The 17,773-nt window shown below is 42.9% G+C and overlaps 1 protein-coding gene across 1 annotated transcript in view; it reads right to left on the bottom strand.

Annotated features, from left to right (window-relative positions):
* grid1b (glutamate receptor, ionotropic, delta 1b) overlaps nucleotides 1–17,773 on the bottom strand; it is a 437,638-nt gene that overhangs the window by 28,051 nt on the left and 391,814 nt on the right. The window contains 5 exon segments of the mRNA XM_020604601.1: nucleotides 2,724–2,862; nucleotides 5,712–6,054; nucleotides 6,302–6,376; nucleotides 6,918–7,040; nucleotides 9,671–9,772. Of these exon segments, the coding sequence (XP_020460257.1) occupies nucleotides 2,724–2,862; nucleotides 5,712–6,054; nucleotides 6,302–6,376; nucleotides 6,918–7,040; nucleotides 9,671–9,772 (782 nt within the window).

Genomic DNA, 17,773 nt, shown 5'->3' with positions numbered 1-17,773 from the left:
TAGATTTACCAGCTACAGCACTGCAGTGGTCAATTTATTAGGTACACGAAGCTTGTGTTCCAACTGTGCGATCACGGTGGAAGCTGGAGTTATTATTTAGCCAGCCTCACTGATATAAATAGGGTGGACAAATTAACAGCAACATTGTGGGAGAGCTTTAGAAGATGCTCTGTGCTTTGTGGAACGCCATCTGCCCACCAACCTAAACTCATAACCCACAATGACAAAAGCTGAACTCGCTCATGGCAGTTTGATGCATTTAAAGTTGAATCTGTAAGTGTGCAAAAAGTGAAGGGCTCCTCAACTTTCTGAAGTGACTACAGAAACTGCAAAGTGCTGTTTATCCAGCATGAACAGTGAAGCTGACAGTCACTCCAGCTGATCACAGAAATACAGCTGTACGCTGAGAAGTTGTTAGCACTAATGTGACCATTACAGTTACACACATTTATTTGCAGCAGTGACACTGAGCTGGCTCTAGTTACATTCACTGTAAACTGTATCTCTCTAATGGAAAATGGTCTCATATAGCACAATGACGTGCACACAAAGGAGTTTCTATTCTATTTCCCATTCACGCACCAGCGTCAGATCAGATGGCCAACACTGCAGTCAGGCGACGACCCGCTCTGCCTCCAGCTCATTTTCCTAATAATACAACAACAGTCTCTTTTTCCAGAAGCAAGTGCCTCTTTGAGTTGTCATTCTGCTAGTCTCACCAGACCCAACAAAAACTTTACTCACAACCCATGAGAGTTAATCACACAATCTCAACCTGCAACAACATGCAAACAACATGCAACCCTGGAACGAATCTCACTGACTCTGCAGCCTGCATCATTAAGGACACATCTGGTTTCACATTTTTCTTAAACTATTAGCTAATTCCACAAAAAGACCAAAACCAAGAATGTGTTAAAACCATCTCTCCATACTTTGTGACTGAGGAAGTAAATCTTTAAACACAATTCACACAATCAGTTTCAACTAGAATTTACCCCTTCATGATTGTACACCTCTGCCAACCAGTCAAATTCACGGTTATGGGACAGAAATGAGGTCACTGACCTTTGACCACTAAAATCTAATCAGTTCATTTTTGAGTCCAAGTGGGCACTGGAGCCAAATTTGAAGAAATTCCCTCAAGGCGTTCCTGAAATATTGCGTTCACAGGAATGGGCTGTATGGACAGACGGACGTACAACCCATAAACATGCTGTTTCCAGCCGCAACTATCACTGGCACAAAAACTCCTAAAGCAGTTTGAACTTTACCATTTCTCTGTATAATTCATTTTGAATATTGGGCTTTTTGTGGTTGTTGTTGTGCCTTATTTTGTTCATCTACTGATAAAATCACAGCCACTGCAAACACCAGCCAGTATCAACATAAGACGCGTGAGGAACAATCCTGCTTCCTCCTCCGAAGACACCGGGTTACATCCTACAAACTTTGTTCATTTTTATTCATGAGAAATCCAGAATTTATAAAGCCTCACATGCTATGCAAATGATGTCTGAACTTTCGAACAGTATCTGCAGAACCGCACAGCATGGCAGTGCTCTCCACAGAACAGGAGCTGAGGTCAGTGTGTTCTGAAGTACCAACAGGAGGGTTAAATCCTGGAAAGACTGAAAAACTCTATGCTTTTTCAAATGCACCAAGTACTTGAACTCAAACTCTGGTGTAATTTTCTTTATGGAGAAATATTCAAGCCAAAAGCTTTTTGCAGCCAAACTGCTGAGCCTATACATTTACCACATCAGTTCCGCTTAGGCAACATCACACTGTCCAGGGGTTTGTTAAAAGAGAGATGGGCCTTCCACAGCAGGGATCTGAGCTGATCAATCCTTTTCGAATCTTGCTTAACATTAAACTCCTGAGGCTGAATGAGCAATTAACCCCGTGCTGCTGTAGAGTGGCAGCCATTTTGAGTTGAGTCAGTCGTCTCAGCTGCTCCTCCGGACACATTACAGGGTGATGTGTTCTCTAATTAATCGCCCACACAGCCTGATGAGGTCACTCAGTTTAAATGCTAATTTTACAGAAAGAGCAGGAAAAAGTTGTAAAAATGTTATTGAGGCGTGTCCCCATAGCTGAGCGGTGTTTGCTTTAATCCTCAGTATTACAGCAGAAATTCAGATGCTGGTTATATAAATGTACGGACAGGTGACAAATGAAAGGAAAACCTGGCTGTGTTATTCTGTGGGGGCATTCTGCTGGCATGGCTTGGGTCCACTCGTCCCTTTAGAGGGAAGAGTCACTGCAGATCAATACAACAAGGCCCTGAAACACTTCTCTCCTGGTGGGAGTGGTCTCCTCCAGGATGACAGAGCCCCCGTCCACAGGACAACAGGGGGTCACTGGCTGGTCTGATGAGCATGACCATAATGTGAACCAGACGCTGTGGCCTTCTCAGTCACCAGCACTCAGCCCAGTTGAACAGCTATGGGAGACGTTGGAGCGATGTGTTAGACAGCGTCTCCACCACTGTCATCAAAACACCATGAGTGAACATCTGTTGGAAGAACGGTGTTCATCCCTCCAGGAAAGTTCAGAGACTTAGAGAGTCAAGGTGGAGCTGCTGTAGTGGCAGGTGGTGGCCCAGCACCTGTTTGGTCTGTGTTGGGTTGTCCTTTAGTTTGTCACCCGTCTGTGTTTACATTTGATCACAACCCCAGCAGCTGCAGACACACTGGCTGTATTGTGTTTGTGTTTCTTACCGTATAGCATGATCCATGCGCGACACCGTGAGGTACGCTGCCAGGTTGGCTGTGTACGACGAACACACAATGAGCGTGAAGAGCCACCAGCTTCCCATGACGATCCTCAGAGCCACCGACGCCACCACACCGTCCCCGCCTGCACACAAAAGTCATTACATCAACTCAAGTGTTTTTAGAGCTGCTGTATGTTGAGTATTCAGTTTCTGATCACACAGGTGTGACCCCTTGGCTACACCTGCTGCCCGATGCAAACAACAGGTGAGAGCGGTGCTTTATCACGGCGAGCAGAGAGGCTGCATCTAACCTGTGAGGCCTAAAAGGTTTCCCAGGCAACCTGCCAGACCATAACAGATGCAGCCTCTGCATGGGAAGGTGGGTGTGCATGCTCGAGTATGTTTGTCAAAATCCATTCAGATCCACATGTTTCCCTGTGTGTGTGTTCTGGTACTTCCATCTTTGTGAGGACAGAGCACAGTTTTCGACCTTGAGAGTGAGGACAGTTTTGTAAAGTGGGAGATTTTTTTTTTTTTTTTTACAAAGAAAAACTGAGAGGACATGTTTGGGAGGGCAATTAGGAAAACGTCATGAAAAGGGAGGGGGCATTTTTAAAAAGCAAGAAGACATTTTGAAAAGAGGAAATTTTTATCAAGTGAGGACATTTTCTCAAAGTGATAAACTTTCTGAAATGCAGGGTCATTTTGAAAAATAAGGAACATTCTGGAGCTGATGTTGAAAAACAACAAGGGCATGTTCAGAGATGTTCTAGAGAGCACATCCCATCAGTCAGTCTCTGTCATCCGTCCGTCGTCTTCCAGGATTCTCAACAGATTCTTTAAAAAACTGGTGAAGGTTGGAAAGTGATGACATTTTTGAGGCCAATGTGAAAACATATACATATTTAGAGAACAGATGACTCTTTTTTGTTAGAAAATAAGGCCATTTGCAGTAAAATGAGACATCTGTTTTGAAACAATTTCTGAAAAGTGAGGATCTTATGAATGGTGGGGACATTTGGACGACATCTGTACTAACAAGGACGTGCTTGAACATTTCTAGAGAAGCCAGTCAAACTCAGATCATAAACCTTCCATAATTTTCTAAATATTTTTAGAGCTGCTTTGAAGGACCTTGTGAAAAAAGTGGGAGAGGACACAGTTTGGAAAGTGAGGGATAAGGTTAGAGCTAAGGGTCAGGAAATATGTTCTGTCAGTGAAATGCTGAACTGTAGTTTCCATGTTAACAATTCTCTGTCTGTAGTCACGAACATCTACAGTTTAGCTGCTGTAAATGGCTGACTGGCCAGAGAGCTCCAACAGGCTCGCACATCTACAATCCCCCTCACACACACAGACACAAACATTCATTTCATTTTCTGGAGCCCTGCGCTCTGTAATCTAAGCCTCCTTCTAATTCATTTAAGCACTTTAACGTTTTATGTCCTTGACTCGGCCTTTTCTGTTAAATATTTCAGATGCTACAAATCCTCTTGTGATCATTTCTCTCCCTTCTGTTGCCGTGTAATCCGTGTAACCGCTCTAAATTAAAACTCCCCCAAAATCAAACGAGAACCCATCTTCACAAGGCCGATCGTGTTCATTTTGCTGTGAGCGGCCGTGATTGATTTCTGCCGAACAGCTGAGCTGCTAAACTGTGAGAAGATTTGAAAGAGACCCGTGCAGCTTTTCATTTGGCTTTCAGCTGGTGTTTGTATCTAGTGTGACTCCCAGTGGGCGAACAGGAAACCAGTTTAGTGTTCCAGCAGCATAATGAGACACATTTCTGCTGCAGGGTGTTCCTGCTGCTTAAAAGAGCTAGGGTCCACAAGATTCACCAGGAACTAAAGGCTGAAACAAGTGAACGTTTTTAGCCACTTGGGAGCAGATCAACTCCACAATGACACAGGGCTGACACAGCAACGTCAGCATCCACTTGCAGTCCTATCCATCTGAGGAATACAAGTCCATTACTCTGTTAAATACAAAGCTGTGCCAAAACTCTGAGTTAAGAGGCTCAAAAGCAGCAGATTTGTTGAAAAGTCTCTGTGGGTTCCTCACTACAAGAAACAGAGTACAGAGTCCATATAAAAATAAAAAGTGGTGGCTACTGAGCCCAAAGACCAGACACATAATGTGTGACTTCACAAACATTTTCTATTTTCATATTCAGACTGAAGTAGATACTAAAAAAGTATGTTACTAGGCAATGTGTGCATGAAAACAGAAACTGTCATCATAATTAGCACAGAAATGTAAGAGCAAAGGGTGAAAAGATGCGTGTTGGGGTGAGCAGGTTAGACAAAGAGCTGCTGCACAATTGGCCAATTACTCGTGTATTCCTGTTCTTTTTCTTCTTATGTTCTTCAAACCTAGAGAGACCTATAGGCAGGAAGCAGGGACAGGTTCAGCCATACACTGGTTAATGCTAGCACAGTACAGGCTCTCAGTCTGACACTGAAAGTAGTCTAGTTAAAGCCTGGCCCCAACAGAAAGATCGTCTGCAAGTCCTCACTAAACAGGTGGCGCTGGAGGCTCGGTGGTGTGGTGTCTGTTCGCAGGAGTAGTCACAGAAGCAGGGTTGCCAACAGTCCACATGCTGGCTTGTGCTTCTCAGTCATTATCATGGTCGCACTCTGACAGAGGAGCTTCAGTAAAACTAATGGCGACACACAGACACCTTCCTCTAGTCTGGACTCTGGCTCTCCACTCACTCACTGAGTAGATCTGTCTTTCTACTGGTGCAAACTCACAGTGCCACCCAAGCTGAACTCCAGCTTGAACTCAAAAAAATATGGACAGATTAATAGAATGCTGGTGCAAGAGAGTCTTTCTGGTGAGTGATAAGCAGGAACAGCATCATGTGTTACTAATTATGAAGTGCAAGGATCAAACCTGTGACCTGCAGGTAAAGTGGAGGCTTTTCTATCCAACAGGCCAAATGTTCTAAATGGTTCACTGTGTTTCTTCTGTTACCAAGCTTTTCTCTCACCTTGCTGCACAAAAGCTCCATAAACAATCCAAATGGCGTTGTGCAGAGTACCCGACCCCACGCCACTGGATGGCTGGCCTGGCGATGGAGTCTGGGCAGAGGAGGAGCGCAGTGCCTGCAGCCTGTTGAGCAGGAAGATGAGCACCCCCACCACGGGGATGGCTGCAGCAATGCAGGCCCAGACAGCCAGATCAAATGGTGCAAAGAGGGAGAAGATGTTGATCTTCTCCTCGGGTTTTCGCAGCAGGATGCCGACGCTGTAGTCCAAGTAACGTTTGCTGAAGTCCACTACGTTCTCCCTCTCTGGTGTGATGGTGATGGCTGACACGGCCAGGTCGGCTCTCTGGGGAGGGACAGAGAGGAAGCAGATGCAGACGGGTGGATGACAATTTTCACTTACTTAAAGGCAAGTACTTATATTCTGATTTGTGTGTCTGGACCAGAGAGAGGGCTCAGGGCCAGAAGGGACCAAGTTTGAAAAGGCTTATTCACCAGCTGCAGAATTGAACTGGTGCTTAATGGAAACTAAGACATCTAGTGTTTACTGTTAAGTTTCTCTGAGCTAAAAGTAAAATCTGCAGTCTTCTTACCTTGTTGATGAGATCACCAATCATGCCACTCCATGAGCCGTTGGGAAGTTGAGATCCATATTTACTGTCTGCCACCTAGTAAGAAAGATTGATGACGTTCAGTGGGTTTATGCCACCTGCTCAAAACCTCACTGCAGAGAGAAACTGCCTTAAGCCAAAATCCTTGAGTCCATACAGCTCAGTCTTCAAGGAAAATAGAATGAAAGCTTTAGTTACTGATCCAATAATAAGATTTCAACATGCCCGAAGACCTCGATACTGGCTATAATTTTGTGCAGGCCCTGGTAAAGGTTGAGAGAAATGTCATAAAATGTTGGGTCCTCTAACCAGAATGGTGATCATGTATCTCAATGTGAGATATATCCACCAACAGCCAAGTGAAAGCTTTGGAAACCAAAGAGGTTGCATCAAAGGAGCAAGTTAGTTCAAAGAGGTTCAGCATCATGCTGAGCTGGGTTACAACAAAAAAACAGGTCTACATTGAGCTCATCTTTGCACTGGTAAAATCTGCTGGGAAACCAGTTGAATCAAGCATCTAAAGCCAAACTTGACATCGTCTAAACAAGCTGTTTACTCTAAGCCAGTCCTTTTCTCTGGGCAAGCCTGTCAGTTCTACCTGGTAGATCTCGTATTTGAAGCCCAGGATTTTGGCGAGGGCGTCCAGGACGTCGATGGAGAAGCCTTTGTATCTCTTCGGCTGCCCCAGGATGTTCTCTGCCACCATAACAAAAGGATCCTCCTGCAGAGAGACGGAGGTAGGAGTGTTAGAGAAGATAAAAGCTTCAGCAGCAAAGAGAGGGACAGTTACTTTACTGTGCATTCAAGAGACTGCAGCTTCAAGCAGAACCCAGTGAAAACTAAGTAATATGAATGAGGAGATAGAAACTGAGACAAGAAACTGTTACATTTGGCTCTTTTAACAGAGCAGGGGATGAGATCCAAAACCCGATGATGAAGGCACAATCTAAATACAAAAAAGAAAACTAAAGAAATTCACAGTTTCAAAACAAGAGCCAAACATAAAATGTAGTTATACAGTAGTTTCATGTTTCCACAAGCCAGTCTTTATCCCGGCTGCAGACTCTGTGTTAATTAAAGGCACCGCTTGTCCATTTTGTTGTCCATTTTGTGTTTGCACAAACATACACAGAGCAAAACAACTGATCTAATAATGAAGAGGGTGACGTATACAGTGATTAGGGTGGAAACAGCAAAAGAGAAAAACCTAATATTTTGGCTACTGACAAATTTAGTTTTATGTAAGGTTCCTCATGCATATATATGCACTGCAGATGTGTGAATGCACATCGCCAGCCATCCAGATTTGGATGTTAACAAACAAATCCATAATGCAAGCTCTACATTTTCTTCATGTTCTAAACCATAGGTTTTTGTAACGTTACAGAAAGTTGTCCGGACCAAAAACTAAACCAACTAAACCCAATTTTTGGTTAAATCAATAGTTAAATAGTTAAAAATGTTAGGGTGGCAAGATGGTGCTTTTATGAGCTGACTTTACACTACGTACTGATCTCATACAGCCTCTGACTTGCGCCATGTGTTTCGAGTTGTGCGGCTGTGGTTTTATGTGACCAGTCTGTTTCCCTGCCTCTTGCTGTTCAGCGTCAATCTCGAGTGCTGTTCAAGCTGCAACAATGGATTTCTCGGCTACTCGTGGGCAGTGGAAACAAGTTGTAAACACTACAGTGACATACGATATCATTAGTTTTTAATTTAACATGGTGAACGGTACATAAGCAGCAGTTCCAGAGCAGCATGACCCTTCATGTGCAGTGGTGCCTGAGTCCAGCGCTCCTTCTCTGTTAGCTCTCTGTTTGGTCTCCACCACCTCCTGAGGGAGACCTCTGGCTCTGTAGCTGCTAAAAGCTCCACTCTGGTCGCCAGCTGGTCCCTGACTGGGTCTGTCTGCTGGTTGCTGCTGGGCAGGTCGCAGACAGTGGTTGTTTAGAGCATCTCCTCTGCAAACTGCTGTGGCCCAGCACCACACTAGGAGTGATAGAGGAGAGTAAAGCTATATCTGCCACTAAACAATGAGCTGAGACTCATTATAAAGCTGTGTAAAGCTGATGCACTTGATGCATTTGATGTACTGATATTATAAAAACATTGCTTTCTTCTCCTTGTTAACTTGTTTTTATTACCTGGCTAATTGACCTTGTGGCTGAGGATCTGGGTTTTGTTTTCACACAGAGCTGTGGGCGCAGGAACTGTTGACTGTAAAATTAATTAGAAATTTAGACTAAACATTTTATTAAGCAGATGCAAAATTATATGACTTAATAGGACGTCTCTTGTTAGACTGAAATAAGATATTTGGCACTTCCTGTTTTTTACCTCTATTCTCCTGGTTGATGTCAGATTTGGGGATTTTCTTTTTTTGAAAAGGTTAAATTTACAGACTTTAGTTCAAACCGATGAACAGAAGAATAAAAAGTAACATAAATCTGCTTTGTCTCAACCAAAATGTAGTTGTTTAGAGATGATTTCTGAACAATCTAACTGAGCTGCAAGTGTTGCACCTGCAGAGGATGAAGCGCAGGGCAAAGGAGTTAGTCTCGCTTGGTTAGACCTGTGTCTCCTCGGTGCTGCACCAGCACAGGAGGACACTCTGGCAGAACCAGCTACAGCCGTGGGATTGGGGAGGAAAAACGCTCAGCTAATCACGCTGACTGGAGACGGTGCAGAAGCCAAAGACTTGTGAGGAACACAGTGAGACGAGCCAAAATGGACAAAGACCTGCGAGTAATAAAAACTCTGAGCTATACAGAGTCGGTTTTCAGAGATTTTCTGTGGATTTGATGAAGTGTGTTTTGTGTGAGGGGCTGCTGAATAATGTTCATCTCAAGAACTGAAGTCATGTTTGGAGAACTGACCTGAAACTGCTGGTCAGTTCAAAGTATCAGGAATGTGATTTTCTGTTTTGCCGTTTTAAGACTAATCTCAGGCTGTGGACGTTACCACACACACGCGCGCGCGCACACACACACACACACACACACACACACACACACACACGATCTGTAAGTCACATGCTTCACGGACATCAGCATTTATTCACTAGGTTCATTTCCGTTTGTCACAGCGTTTACCGATAACTTTGTCACAACCTTTCTAGCTCAGCCACATGCAAACTGTCTCTTGCAATATTTCAACTTTGTTTTAAATTTTTACCGTTTCTACTCAGATTTTTACTACACATTGATGTAACCCACCCAAGGCTGAACTCTCACATAGATACAGTATATTTTAGATTTGTGTTCTTTCTGTTACTATTTGTTGTTTTGTTATAAGTCTCACCGCAGGAACTAAAAGTCTAAACAGGCCTATGTCTACCTTAGCGTCACCTACCAGTAAAGTGACCACTTTGACCGTCACTCCCTGCATGCCGTTCTCTATCCGACTCTCCTTCAGACTGCCGTTCAGACCATGAACCGAGTCCCACGTAGCCAGCTGCAGAAAGACACCAAAGGATGACAGAATGTAAACAACGTCACAATACTAAGTTTGAATCTTTTCATATGTTTGTGTGGTAAAATTCCTCAAAGAGAGAAACACTGTGGAAACAAGAGAACTTGTGATTTAAACAATTTTACAATGCATTCCTTGGTCTCGTTGGATTTCCTGTGGTAGAGGCCATCGCTGCAAATTAGACACAGACACAGTGACGAGCAGGACACAAAATAAGGTAGAAAAAAATGTTAAAACATCTATGCAGCATGCCAGCAGCCCACTCCACTTTGTTTTCATTCATCACATTTTCTCACTGACTATCTCACTATATTTGACAAGTCTTATCCTGGTCTATCTTTTAGCTGTGACTTCCCTGGTGCACCAGCCGGTCAGAGCTGAAGAGGCTTCTCTGATGAGAGGTGAACTGCCATCTCCAAGAATCTCTAGCGAGGCCAGCTGTCGTCTCCCAGCACTGCTGGAGTCCCATCTGACCACTGGATTCGGTTCATATCAGTAGCTTCAAATGTTTTTGATTAAAAAAAAAAACTAATTTTGAACAAGTGATCCATCAATCGACATCAAACTACTTCCTCTTTAAGTTCATGTCTCTTATGTTTGTACCTGAATCTTAAGAAATGCATGTGTTTTAATGCAACTTGGGCCCGGTACTATTTGTAAGTTTATAGTTAACCTTTCTGAGTTTAAACTGGATTTTCAGGAGTGTACTTTGAGAGATACACACAACAACGGCTGAACTACACACCCTCTAAAACTGTTGATTTGATCTCACCTACAACTAAACAAGTCTACAGAGCTGAGCAGACATAATTTTGTCACTACCAATAAAGCCGAGGTTCGACACCCACGTCCACTCAGACCAGGCTGCTTTTCTCACTTTGACTTTTTTACTTGGCTGTTTCTGCCTCCAGGTGCTTGTCACTACAACTCGTGCACACCCTTTAGCACTGTCCAACAGCAACGCAAATGCATCTGTGCCTGAATATTTGTCTGTTTTCATCCTGGGATTTCCTCTTGGTGTTTGTGTTGTAACACTGCTTTTTGATCCTGAAGCGAGTCAGTCCACAGGAAGCGGTTTATTGATTAGGTGGGATGGTGACGGCTGAATAGGCATCACGCTCATGCATGTCTGTGGGTACTTCCCCATTAAGCCGCATGGCATCAGTTAAGTGTTTGCACACAGTGAGTGCCTTATTTCTCATGAGAAAATCTGATCTTAATTGCACGTGAAGCCCCGTCTTACAAATGCAGACCCACTATCAGCCTTGGTATCACATAATTAAACCAACAGGTTTATGAGCAGGCTCATGTATAATGAAGAAAAACCCCAATACAGTAAAATTAGGACATGTTCACATTAAAGAAGTCTAATAAAACAGTGTGATCAACCACGCTGAGATTAATTTCAGATGACAGCTAATGCAAACACACTATTGTCTCTGACAATGTCCTAATTGGTGTTGCACAGAGTAGACAGCTGTAAACAGCCAGCCAGGGTCATACAATAATACATCATTAACACATGAGATGCCTCCTGCTGCTGCATGTGGTTACAGACACAACACAATGAAATGTCTGTTAAGCTCTGGTGGCAACATGGGTTTTCTGATAATTGCAGTGACTAGAAAAACACTACAAAACATTAAAAATACCACATACTATAAAAAAAAAAAGTACAGAACCACATAAACACAGAGGTAAGGATTGGTTTATGGTGTCAGTTTGTTCTGAGCCTCACTAAACCCTCTAGGCTGAAAAGACATCAGGTAGAGGAGCTGCCCAAAACCCGCTTCAGTCTCGCTCCAGTTGGAGCTTCTGCTTCTCCAAATTAACCACCTTTCCATCAGCCCCACTACTTTCTCACCCCAAAACCCTGAAGAGGATGAATCATGTTCAGTTATTCTTCCATGAGTCTCTCTCTTCTTCCCTGTCTGCTCTGGAAGAACAGCGCCCCCTGTCTATTCTGAGCTGGTGGGTCACATCCTGATGCCAGAGGACTAAATGTATTTCTACTAATGGTCCAAATCTAGTGTGGTGATGAGTTACTGATGATAAAATGCTTAATGTGACTGACAAAATGAGACTGTGCTCACACTGGCAGAAGGAAAAGGCCCTGGTAAAGAGTTTGCTGAAGAAATAATGGCACCAAAGAGGCAGAGTATCATGGTGAACGGACCTATTATTCCTGACAATTACTAGATTATTAATAGCAGAAACAGATTTTCTAGAATGCAAGACAGCCCCGGGTGAGTTGCCAGTCTTTCTAACTGCAGCTCATTTTGCTGACTTACGGCGGCCATGTTGCTCTGTGCTGTGAGAGGAGCCAGTAATGAGGGGACGAGGACACAACACAAACATGAGATATGCTCCAAGAATTTGCCGAGGGACATCTGGTGTTTCATTACACGATCGGCGCATTACACAGTCTGCACAGAGCGGCAACATGCTGCCGTTTCTCTGTTTACCTGATAAATTATTTATGTATTTATGTTTCCTACTCAATTTGAACCACCATTGAACACATATTAATATTGATGCTGTCTCTTCAAAACGCTTCTGTTTTTCATTTATGTTTCTGTAATGGACAGAAATACAAGCCACATCTAGATGATGCTGAGCTGTAAGAAGAAACTTAACAGGTGTCCTGCGAAGCTGTCTGTCTATAAGCAGATTGTCATTAAGGGGTGACACGATGCTCTTATAAGGATTTCACACTCTTTTATCACGTCTGAGCTCACAGTAAAATACATACACGACAGCTCACAGTAAAATACATACACGACAGCGTGTGGCAAATCATCAACATGCTTATCATAGGTTAACAAGCTTATGTACACCCTGTCGAAGGGTAGCGTAGTGCATTTCACCAGACAAATATATATTGATTGGACTGCATTATATTCAGAGGTGTCTCTATAATTTTGTCCTCCCCAGCTACACACACGAGAGGTTCAGGATATTAGGAACACCTCTGAAAGTAATGTACAGCACATACGATTTGTGTTCTTAAGCTGAGCAGCGGCTGAAGAACACAAAACAGATGCTGAAACCAGGAAAGATAAAGAACAAGCTTTTCTGCACAGCAGGTGTTTCATCTGTGTTTTTAGTTGTCCATCTCGTACGTTTCTGAAGGCACAAATTAATTTCTATTTTAAACAATACAGCTGTCTGCAAAGGCCATGTAACAGCTCCTCTTTGAGTTGCACTATACATGCATGACTGCAGCACAAAGCATATTTTCACACATTTGTTTTCTTCCATTTTACACTCAGCACTGTCTCAGATACACATGGAGGAGTGGAGCAGCTGCTGTTGTCCTGCTGAGCCTAAACCACAAACAATAAAGATAGACTCGAAAATCATGAATGCTCAATTTGGAAACCAGGAAAACTAACATTAAACTTTGAAACTAGGAAAGCAACACTCTGATTCTATGCCTCTGACTTCCACCCAGCTCAGATTTATTCAGTGATTCAAACAGAAATGAAACAGCCTGATTATCAGACTAGAAAAAGCACAGCTAGGTCTGGAAGCCTTGGAAGCTTTGCACCATTCTGTTTGGTCGAACAAATCCTCAAACATAAACCAGAAATTGATGTTTCGAACTCTGAGAAATTGATCTCTGACCTTGTCGCCCTGTGACAAAGTCACCCGACTTCACCTTTGCTGCTGTCGTTACTACAAAAACTCGAGGGCTTCATCACTTATCCAGGTGTTGTTTTGGGTCACTGACACTGAAATGATTCATGGGAGCAGAGTTTTGTGTAGCCTGTGATCCAACCCTCAGGTGTGTGGGACTGATTTTATGCACAGTTTATTTTGTTAAGATGCTGCAGTTTTGTGGGACACGTCTTATCTACTCAGCCACCCGATGTTCCCCCCGCTGCACTGTCTTGCAGCACATCAGTCTTGGTCAAGTGCATAAAGGCAGAAGATGCACAGTGATGAAGTCTTCTGTTAACGACAGTGAATTAAATGACATCTTGTAAAGAAAACCTTCAGTGCTTTCTAAATTTTCCACTGATTTCTTTCTAGGACTGGAGCCAAAGTGCTGTAATAAGTCAGAAGCAATAAAAAGGCAGAACTTGTACAGTTTCATATGCTCTATTCAGACTACGCATGATGTGATGAATTGGCTGCTTTTCATTCACCTGGAGTGTTTGCAGTCTCTCTGAATATGTCTCCTGCCGTGCAAGGACTGGGCTTAGAAAATGGCTGTGACCGTCTCTGCACTTCATCCAATTCCTCAACGAGCGGTGCACTAACATGCACCAGTTCTGTGAGAGCTCTTAGATATAAACACATTTCCACTTGGAACTTTATTACAGCACGGCATTATTCTTCTTTCTGCTGCTGCAGTGGACAGGAGGTCCTGTTCTATTTCCAGACAGAGCTTGGAGCTTCGCAGAGGTTTAGCCTAATTTATTGAAGCACTGAAGCCTTTAGGAAGAGAAAATGTTCCTTAATCTGTTTCCATAAGAAAAGTAAACAGAACGTGCACAATGACATGCAGGAAACAGAATCCAGGAATATAAAAACACATCACAGAAAATGTACACCTGCAGGTCTGTCATGAAGTTTCACACTACTAAAGCTGCTAAACAGCCTGGAGTTTATCTGCTACTTTCTTTGAAAATTAGAGTCTGAAACAACACCGTCTCCTGGACCTAGTTCACTGTTTCCAGTACAGGAAGTGCCATATTTCGCAGTCCTGGCGAATAGCGTATAAATACAAAAATCCTAAGAACAAGGTTTTATTTTTAATGATCTTTAATCAAGTGCTTTGAATTGCCCAACACTAACCTAATATATGCTATTTAGATCTAAATGCAAAGTAACTGAGGCTGATGGGAATCTTACATTGCAGGTATTTGGTCAGAAACCAAAGTGGTAGACATGTATTTGACCTGGTGGTGGTAACAGAGGAAAAGGGTCAACAGAATTAATGGGCTTCTGCCTTGGACACCATGAATATACAATTATTCACAGAAATCCATTCGGTAGTTGAGATATCAAGAGTGGATCAAAGTGGCCGACCTTCCCCAGAGCCACACCTCGAGCATCGCATTCTCTCTAAATTAACACTGTGGCAAATTAGCGGCATACAAAACAATATCAAGGAATGAGGAGCAAACAGCTCACAGCTGAGTTGCAGCCTTGCTCAGCACTGCTTAGATGATGCCACTCACTCACTGTTAATCGTGTTTCCATGACCTGGAGAAAAGGTTTCAATTCAATTTAAGGGACTACCCGGTCCAGCTAAGCTTAAATCAAATCTTTATAAATTCAAAAATCCTAAAGGATCCTTTAATAAATGTCAGCACTGATGAGATCTGGAAATCCTCTCCACACTGGCTTCACAACCAGCTCCTCTCTTACGTCCTCCCAGCAGAGGTCATGGCAGATAAACCTCCACCTCGCTCATGACGACGCAACTCATGCATTATTCCACTACTTCCTGCTTCTTTCCTTTCCCTCAAATGTCAGGCCTCTTTTTTCCCCGTCATCCAAAAGGCTATGCGGCTGCATTTCTGTAACCCACTCTCCTGTGGACAGGAAATGCCAACACGTTCTCACCTCCCCCTCATCGCTCGCTGCTTCCCGCCTCGACTCCATGACAAGACTTCTTTTTGTTATTTCTACACCTTCTCCTCATCCTTTCATTGATTGGTGATTTACAGTGACTTACAGCGCTGAGCCCTCATCACTTGGCTGTTACTACAATACATAAAGTATGCTCCAGAGATCACTTATCAATCAGAGAGTGTGGGCGGAAACTGCAATGCACTCTTCTTCTGTTGATTAATACTAGGTGATGTGGTACAGAGATGTGAGTAGTTACCAAGGAACAAACCAGGGGCTCACTAATAAATGGACTGCATTTATACAGCGCCCTTCTACCACGGCTGTCAAAAAGAATCTAATTAAATCTCTGTAGGGGAAGCACATGCACATCATGGAGTAGTGACAGTAGTACTCTGATCCTTGAGTAAAAGCAGCAGTCCTGTGCCACTCTGTAAGAATACCATGAAATGAGCATTATCAGAAGTATTACCAGCAAGATGCAGATAAAGCATCATAAGGAAAGTAGTCATTCTGCTGTGTGGGTGTTCTATAAATGTCTGATTCCTGATTTATATAATGTGTAGCTTCATCCTATGATTAAAGCAAGATGATAAGATGACACACACACACACACACACACACACACACATGCGCACAACCTCACACTACACACTGCTTTTTTTAAACTCCTTTCCAAGGATATTCTCTGATGCATTTTACTATTATGAAACTGCTTGGATGTTTCTAATCTACACAAAGCAACACTCTCTGGGGCCTGTTCAGAGAAAAACACACCAATAGGAACTGCATGCAAGTAGTGCACAAACATATACTGTGTGTGTGTGTGTGTGTGTGTGTGTGTGTGCGCGCTACCCAGCTTTTGATTTCTACCTTTGCTGTTCATGGCAACACCGCTCCGTGGGTGGTAATTAGCATTACTCCAGAGACTTCACAGAGCTGCGCTTCACATTCAAGCTTCACTGGGTTATAAAACTTTAGGAAATTCGTTTTTCTGTCATTTTAATTTAGTTCAGTTAACCCCAACTCACAACTTCATCACAAAAGGGCATCGTTTAGACAACCTCTGAGATGATGAGTATGCATAGATTTGCATGCACAGGAGAGGAAGAATATTAATGATAATACAATAACTGAGTTTCAGAATGAATACCTTACACGGAGAAATCTTAACTATCTTGTAAAACAGCTGGCACGGTATGTGTATGGTGCTTTCTCCCATCATTAGGTCCAAAAATGGCTGAAATGCTTCAGAGAGAAACTTTTTCTAGGCATCAGTTGCAGGCTACATGCTACCCAGGACTGAATGATGATACTGACTTTAGTCCTTTTCTGTAAATTTATACAGTTTATTTTTGCTGCACATTTAGGACAGTTCACGTTATTTTTATGACTGAAGGGGTGAGTTTATATCTAGTCTCTTCTAAAAATCCAAACAATGCATCTGTTTTTTTCATCCTGCTTCATTACAGCTTTTCTGTTTTAAATTTTCCATCCTGCCATTATCAGCGAGCCTAATTCGTTGTCTCTTGATGGGACATCCACGAGCTCAGTGGTCATTCATGGCTACCCATGCCTAATAGAAACAGCCATTTTGTGGCTTTGGGGAAAAATGAAAAGGGAGGAAAAATATCTTTCTTGTACCACATATTATTCACAGAAATTGGCAAGCTTCTGGTTTTCAAAAGCTCAAATTGTTGTTAATGACTCCAAATTACCTCAGAGATTTGAAATTAGTTCTCCAACATTTCTAAAGGATTCATTTCAGAAGGGTGGGTAACAATGCAGTCCTCATTATGGACAAATGGGTGGGTAATTGCAAACCTCTTTAGCTCTTCTGTGGGAGAGAAGAGACGGACGGAGAGAGACAGATACGAAGGAAGGGAAGACGCCAGGCAGCACAGTTTAGATTCAGGTTCCTAGATAAATACAGTGGGTACGGAAAGTATTCAAACCCCCTTAAATTTTTCACTCTGTTATATTGCAGCCATATGCTAAAATCATTTAAGTTCATTTTTTCCTCAATGTACACACAACACCCCATATTGACAGAAAAACACAGAATTTGACATTTTTGCAGATTTATTAAAAAAGAAAAACTGAAATATCACATGGTCATAAGTATTCAGACCCTTTGCTCAGTATTTAGTAGAAGCACCCTTTTGAGCTAATACAGCCATGAGTCTTTTTGGGAATGATGCAACAAGTTTTTCACACCTGCATTTGGGGATCCTCTGCCATTCCTCCTTGCAGATCCTCTCCAGTGCTGTCAGGTTGGATGGTAAACGTTGGTGGACAGCCATTTTCAGGTCTCTCCAGAGATGCTCAATGGGGTTTAAGTCAGGGCTCTGGCTGGGCCATTCAAGAACAGTCACAGAGTTGTTGTAAAGCCACTCCTTC

Source organism: Monopterus albus, unplaced genomic scaffold (assembly GCF_001952655.1).
Source record: "Monopterus albus unplaced genomic scaffold, M_albus_1.0 scaffold67.1, whole genome shotgun sequence".
NCBI classification, from domain to species: domain Eukaryota; kingdom Metazoa; phylum Chordata; class Actinopteri; order Synbranchiformes; family Synbranchidae; genus Monopterus; species Monopterus albus.
The sequence above is the reverse complement of the archived record's forward strand: the minus strand, read 5'-3'. Positions and strand labels throughout refer to the sequence as shown.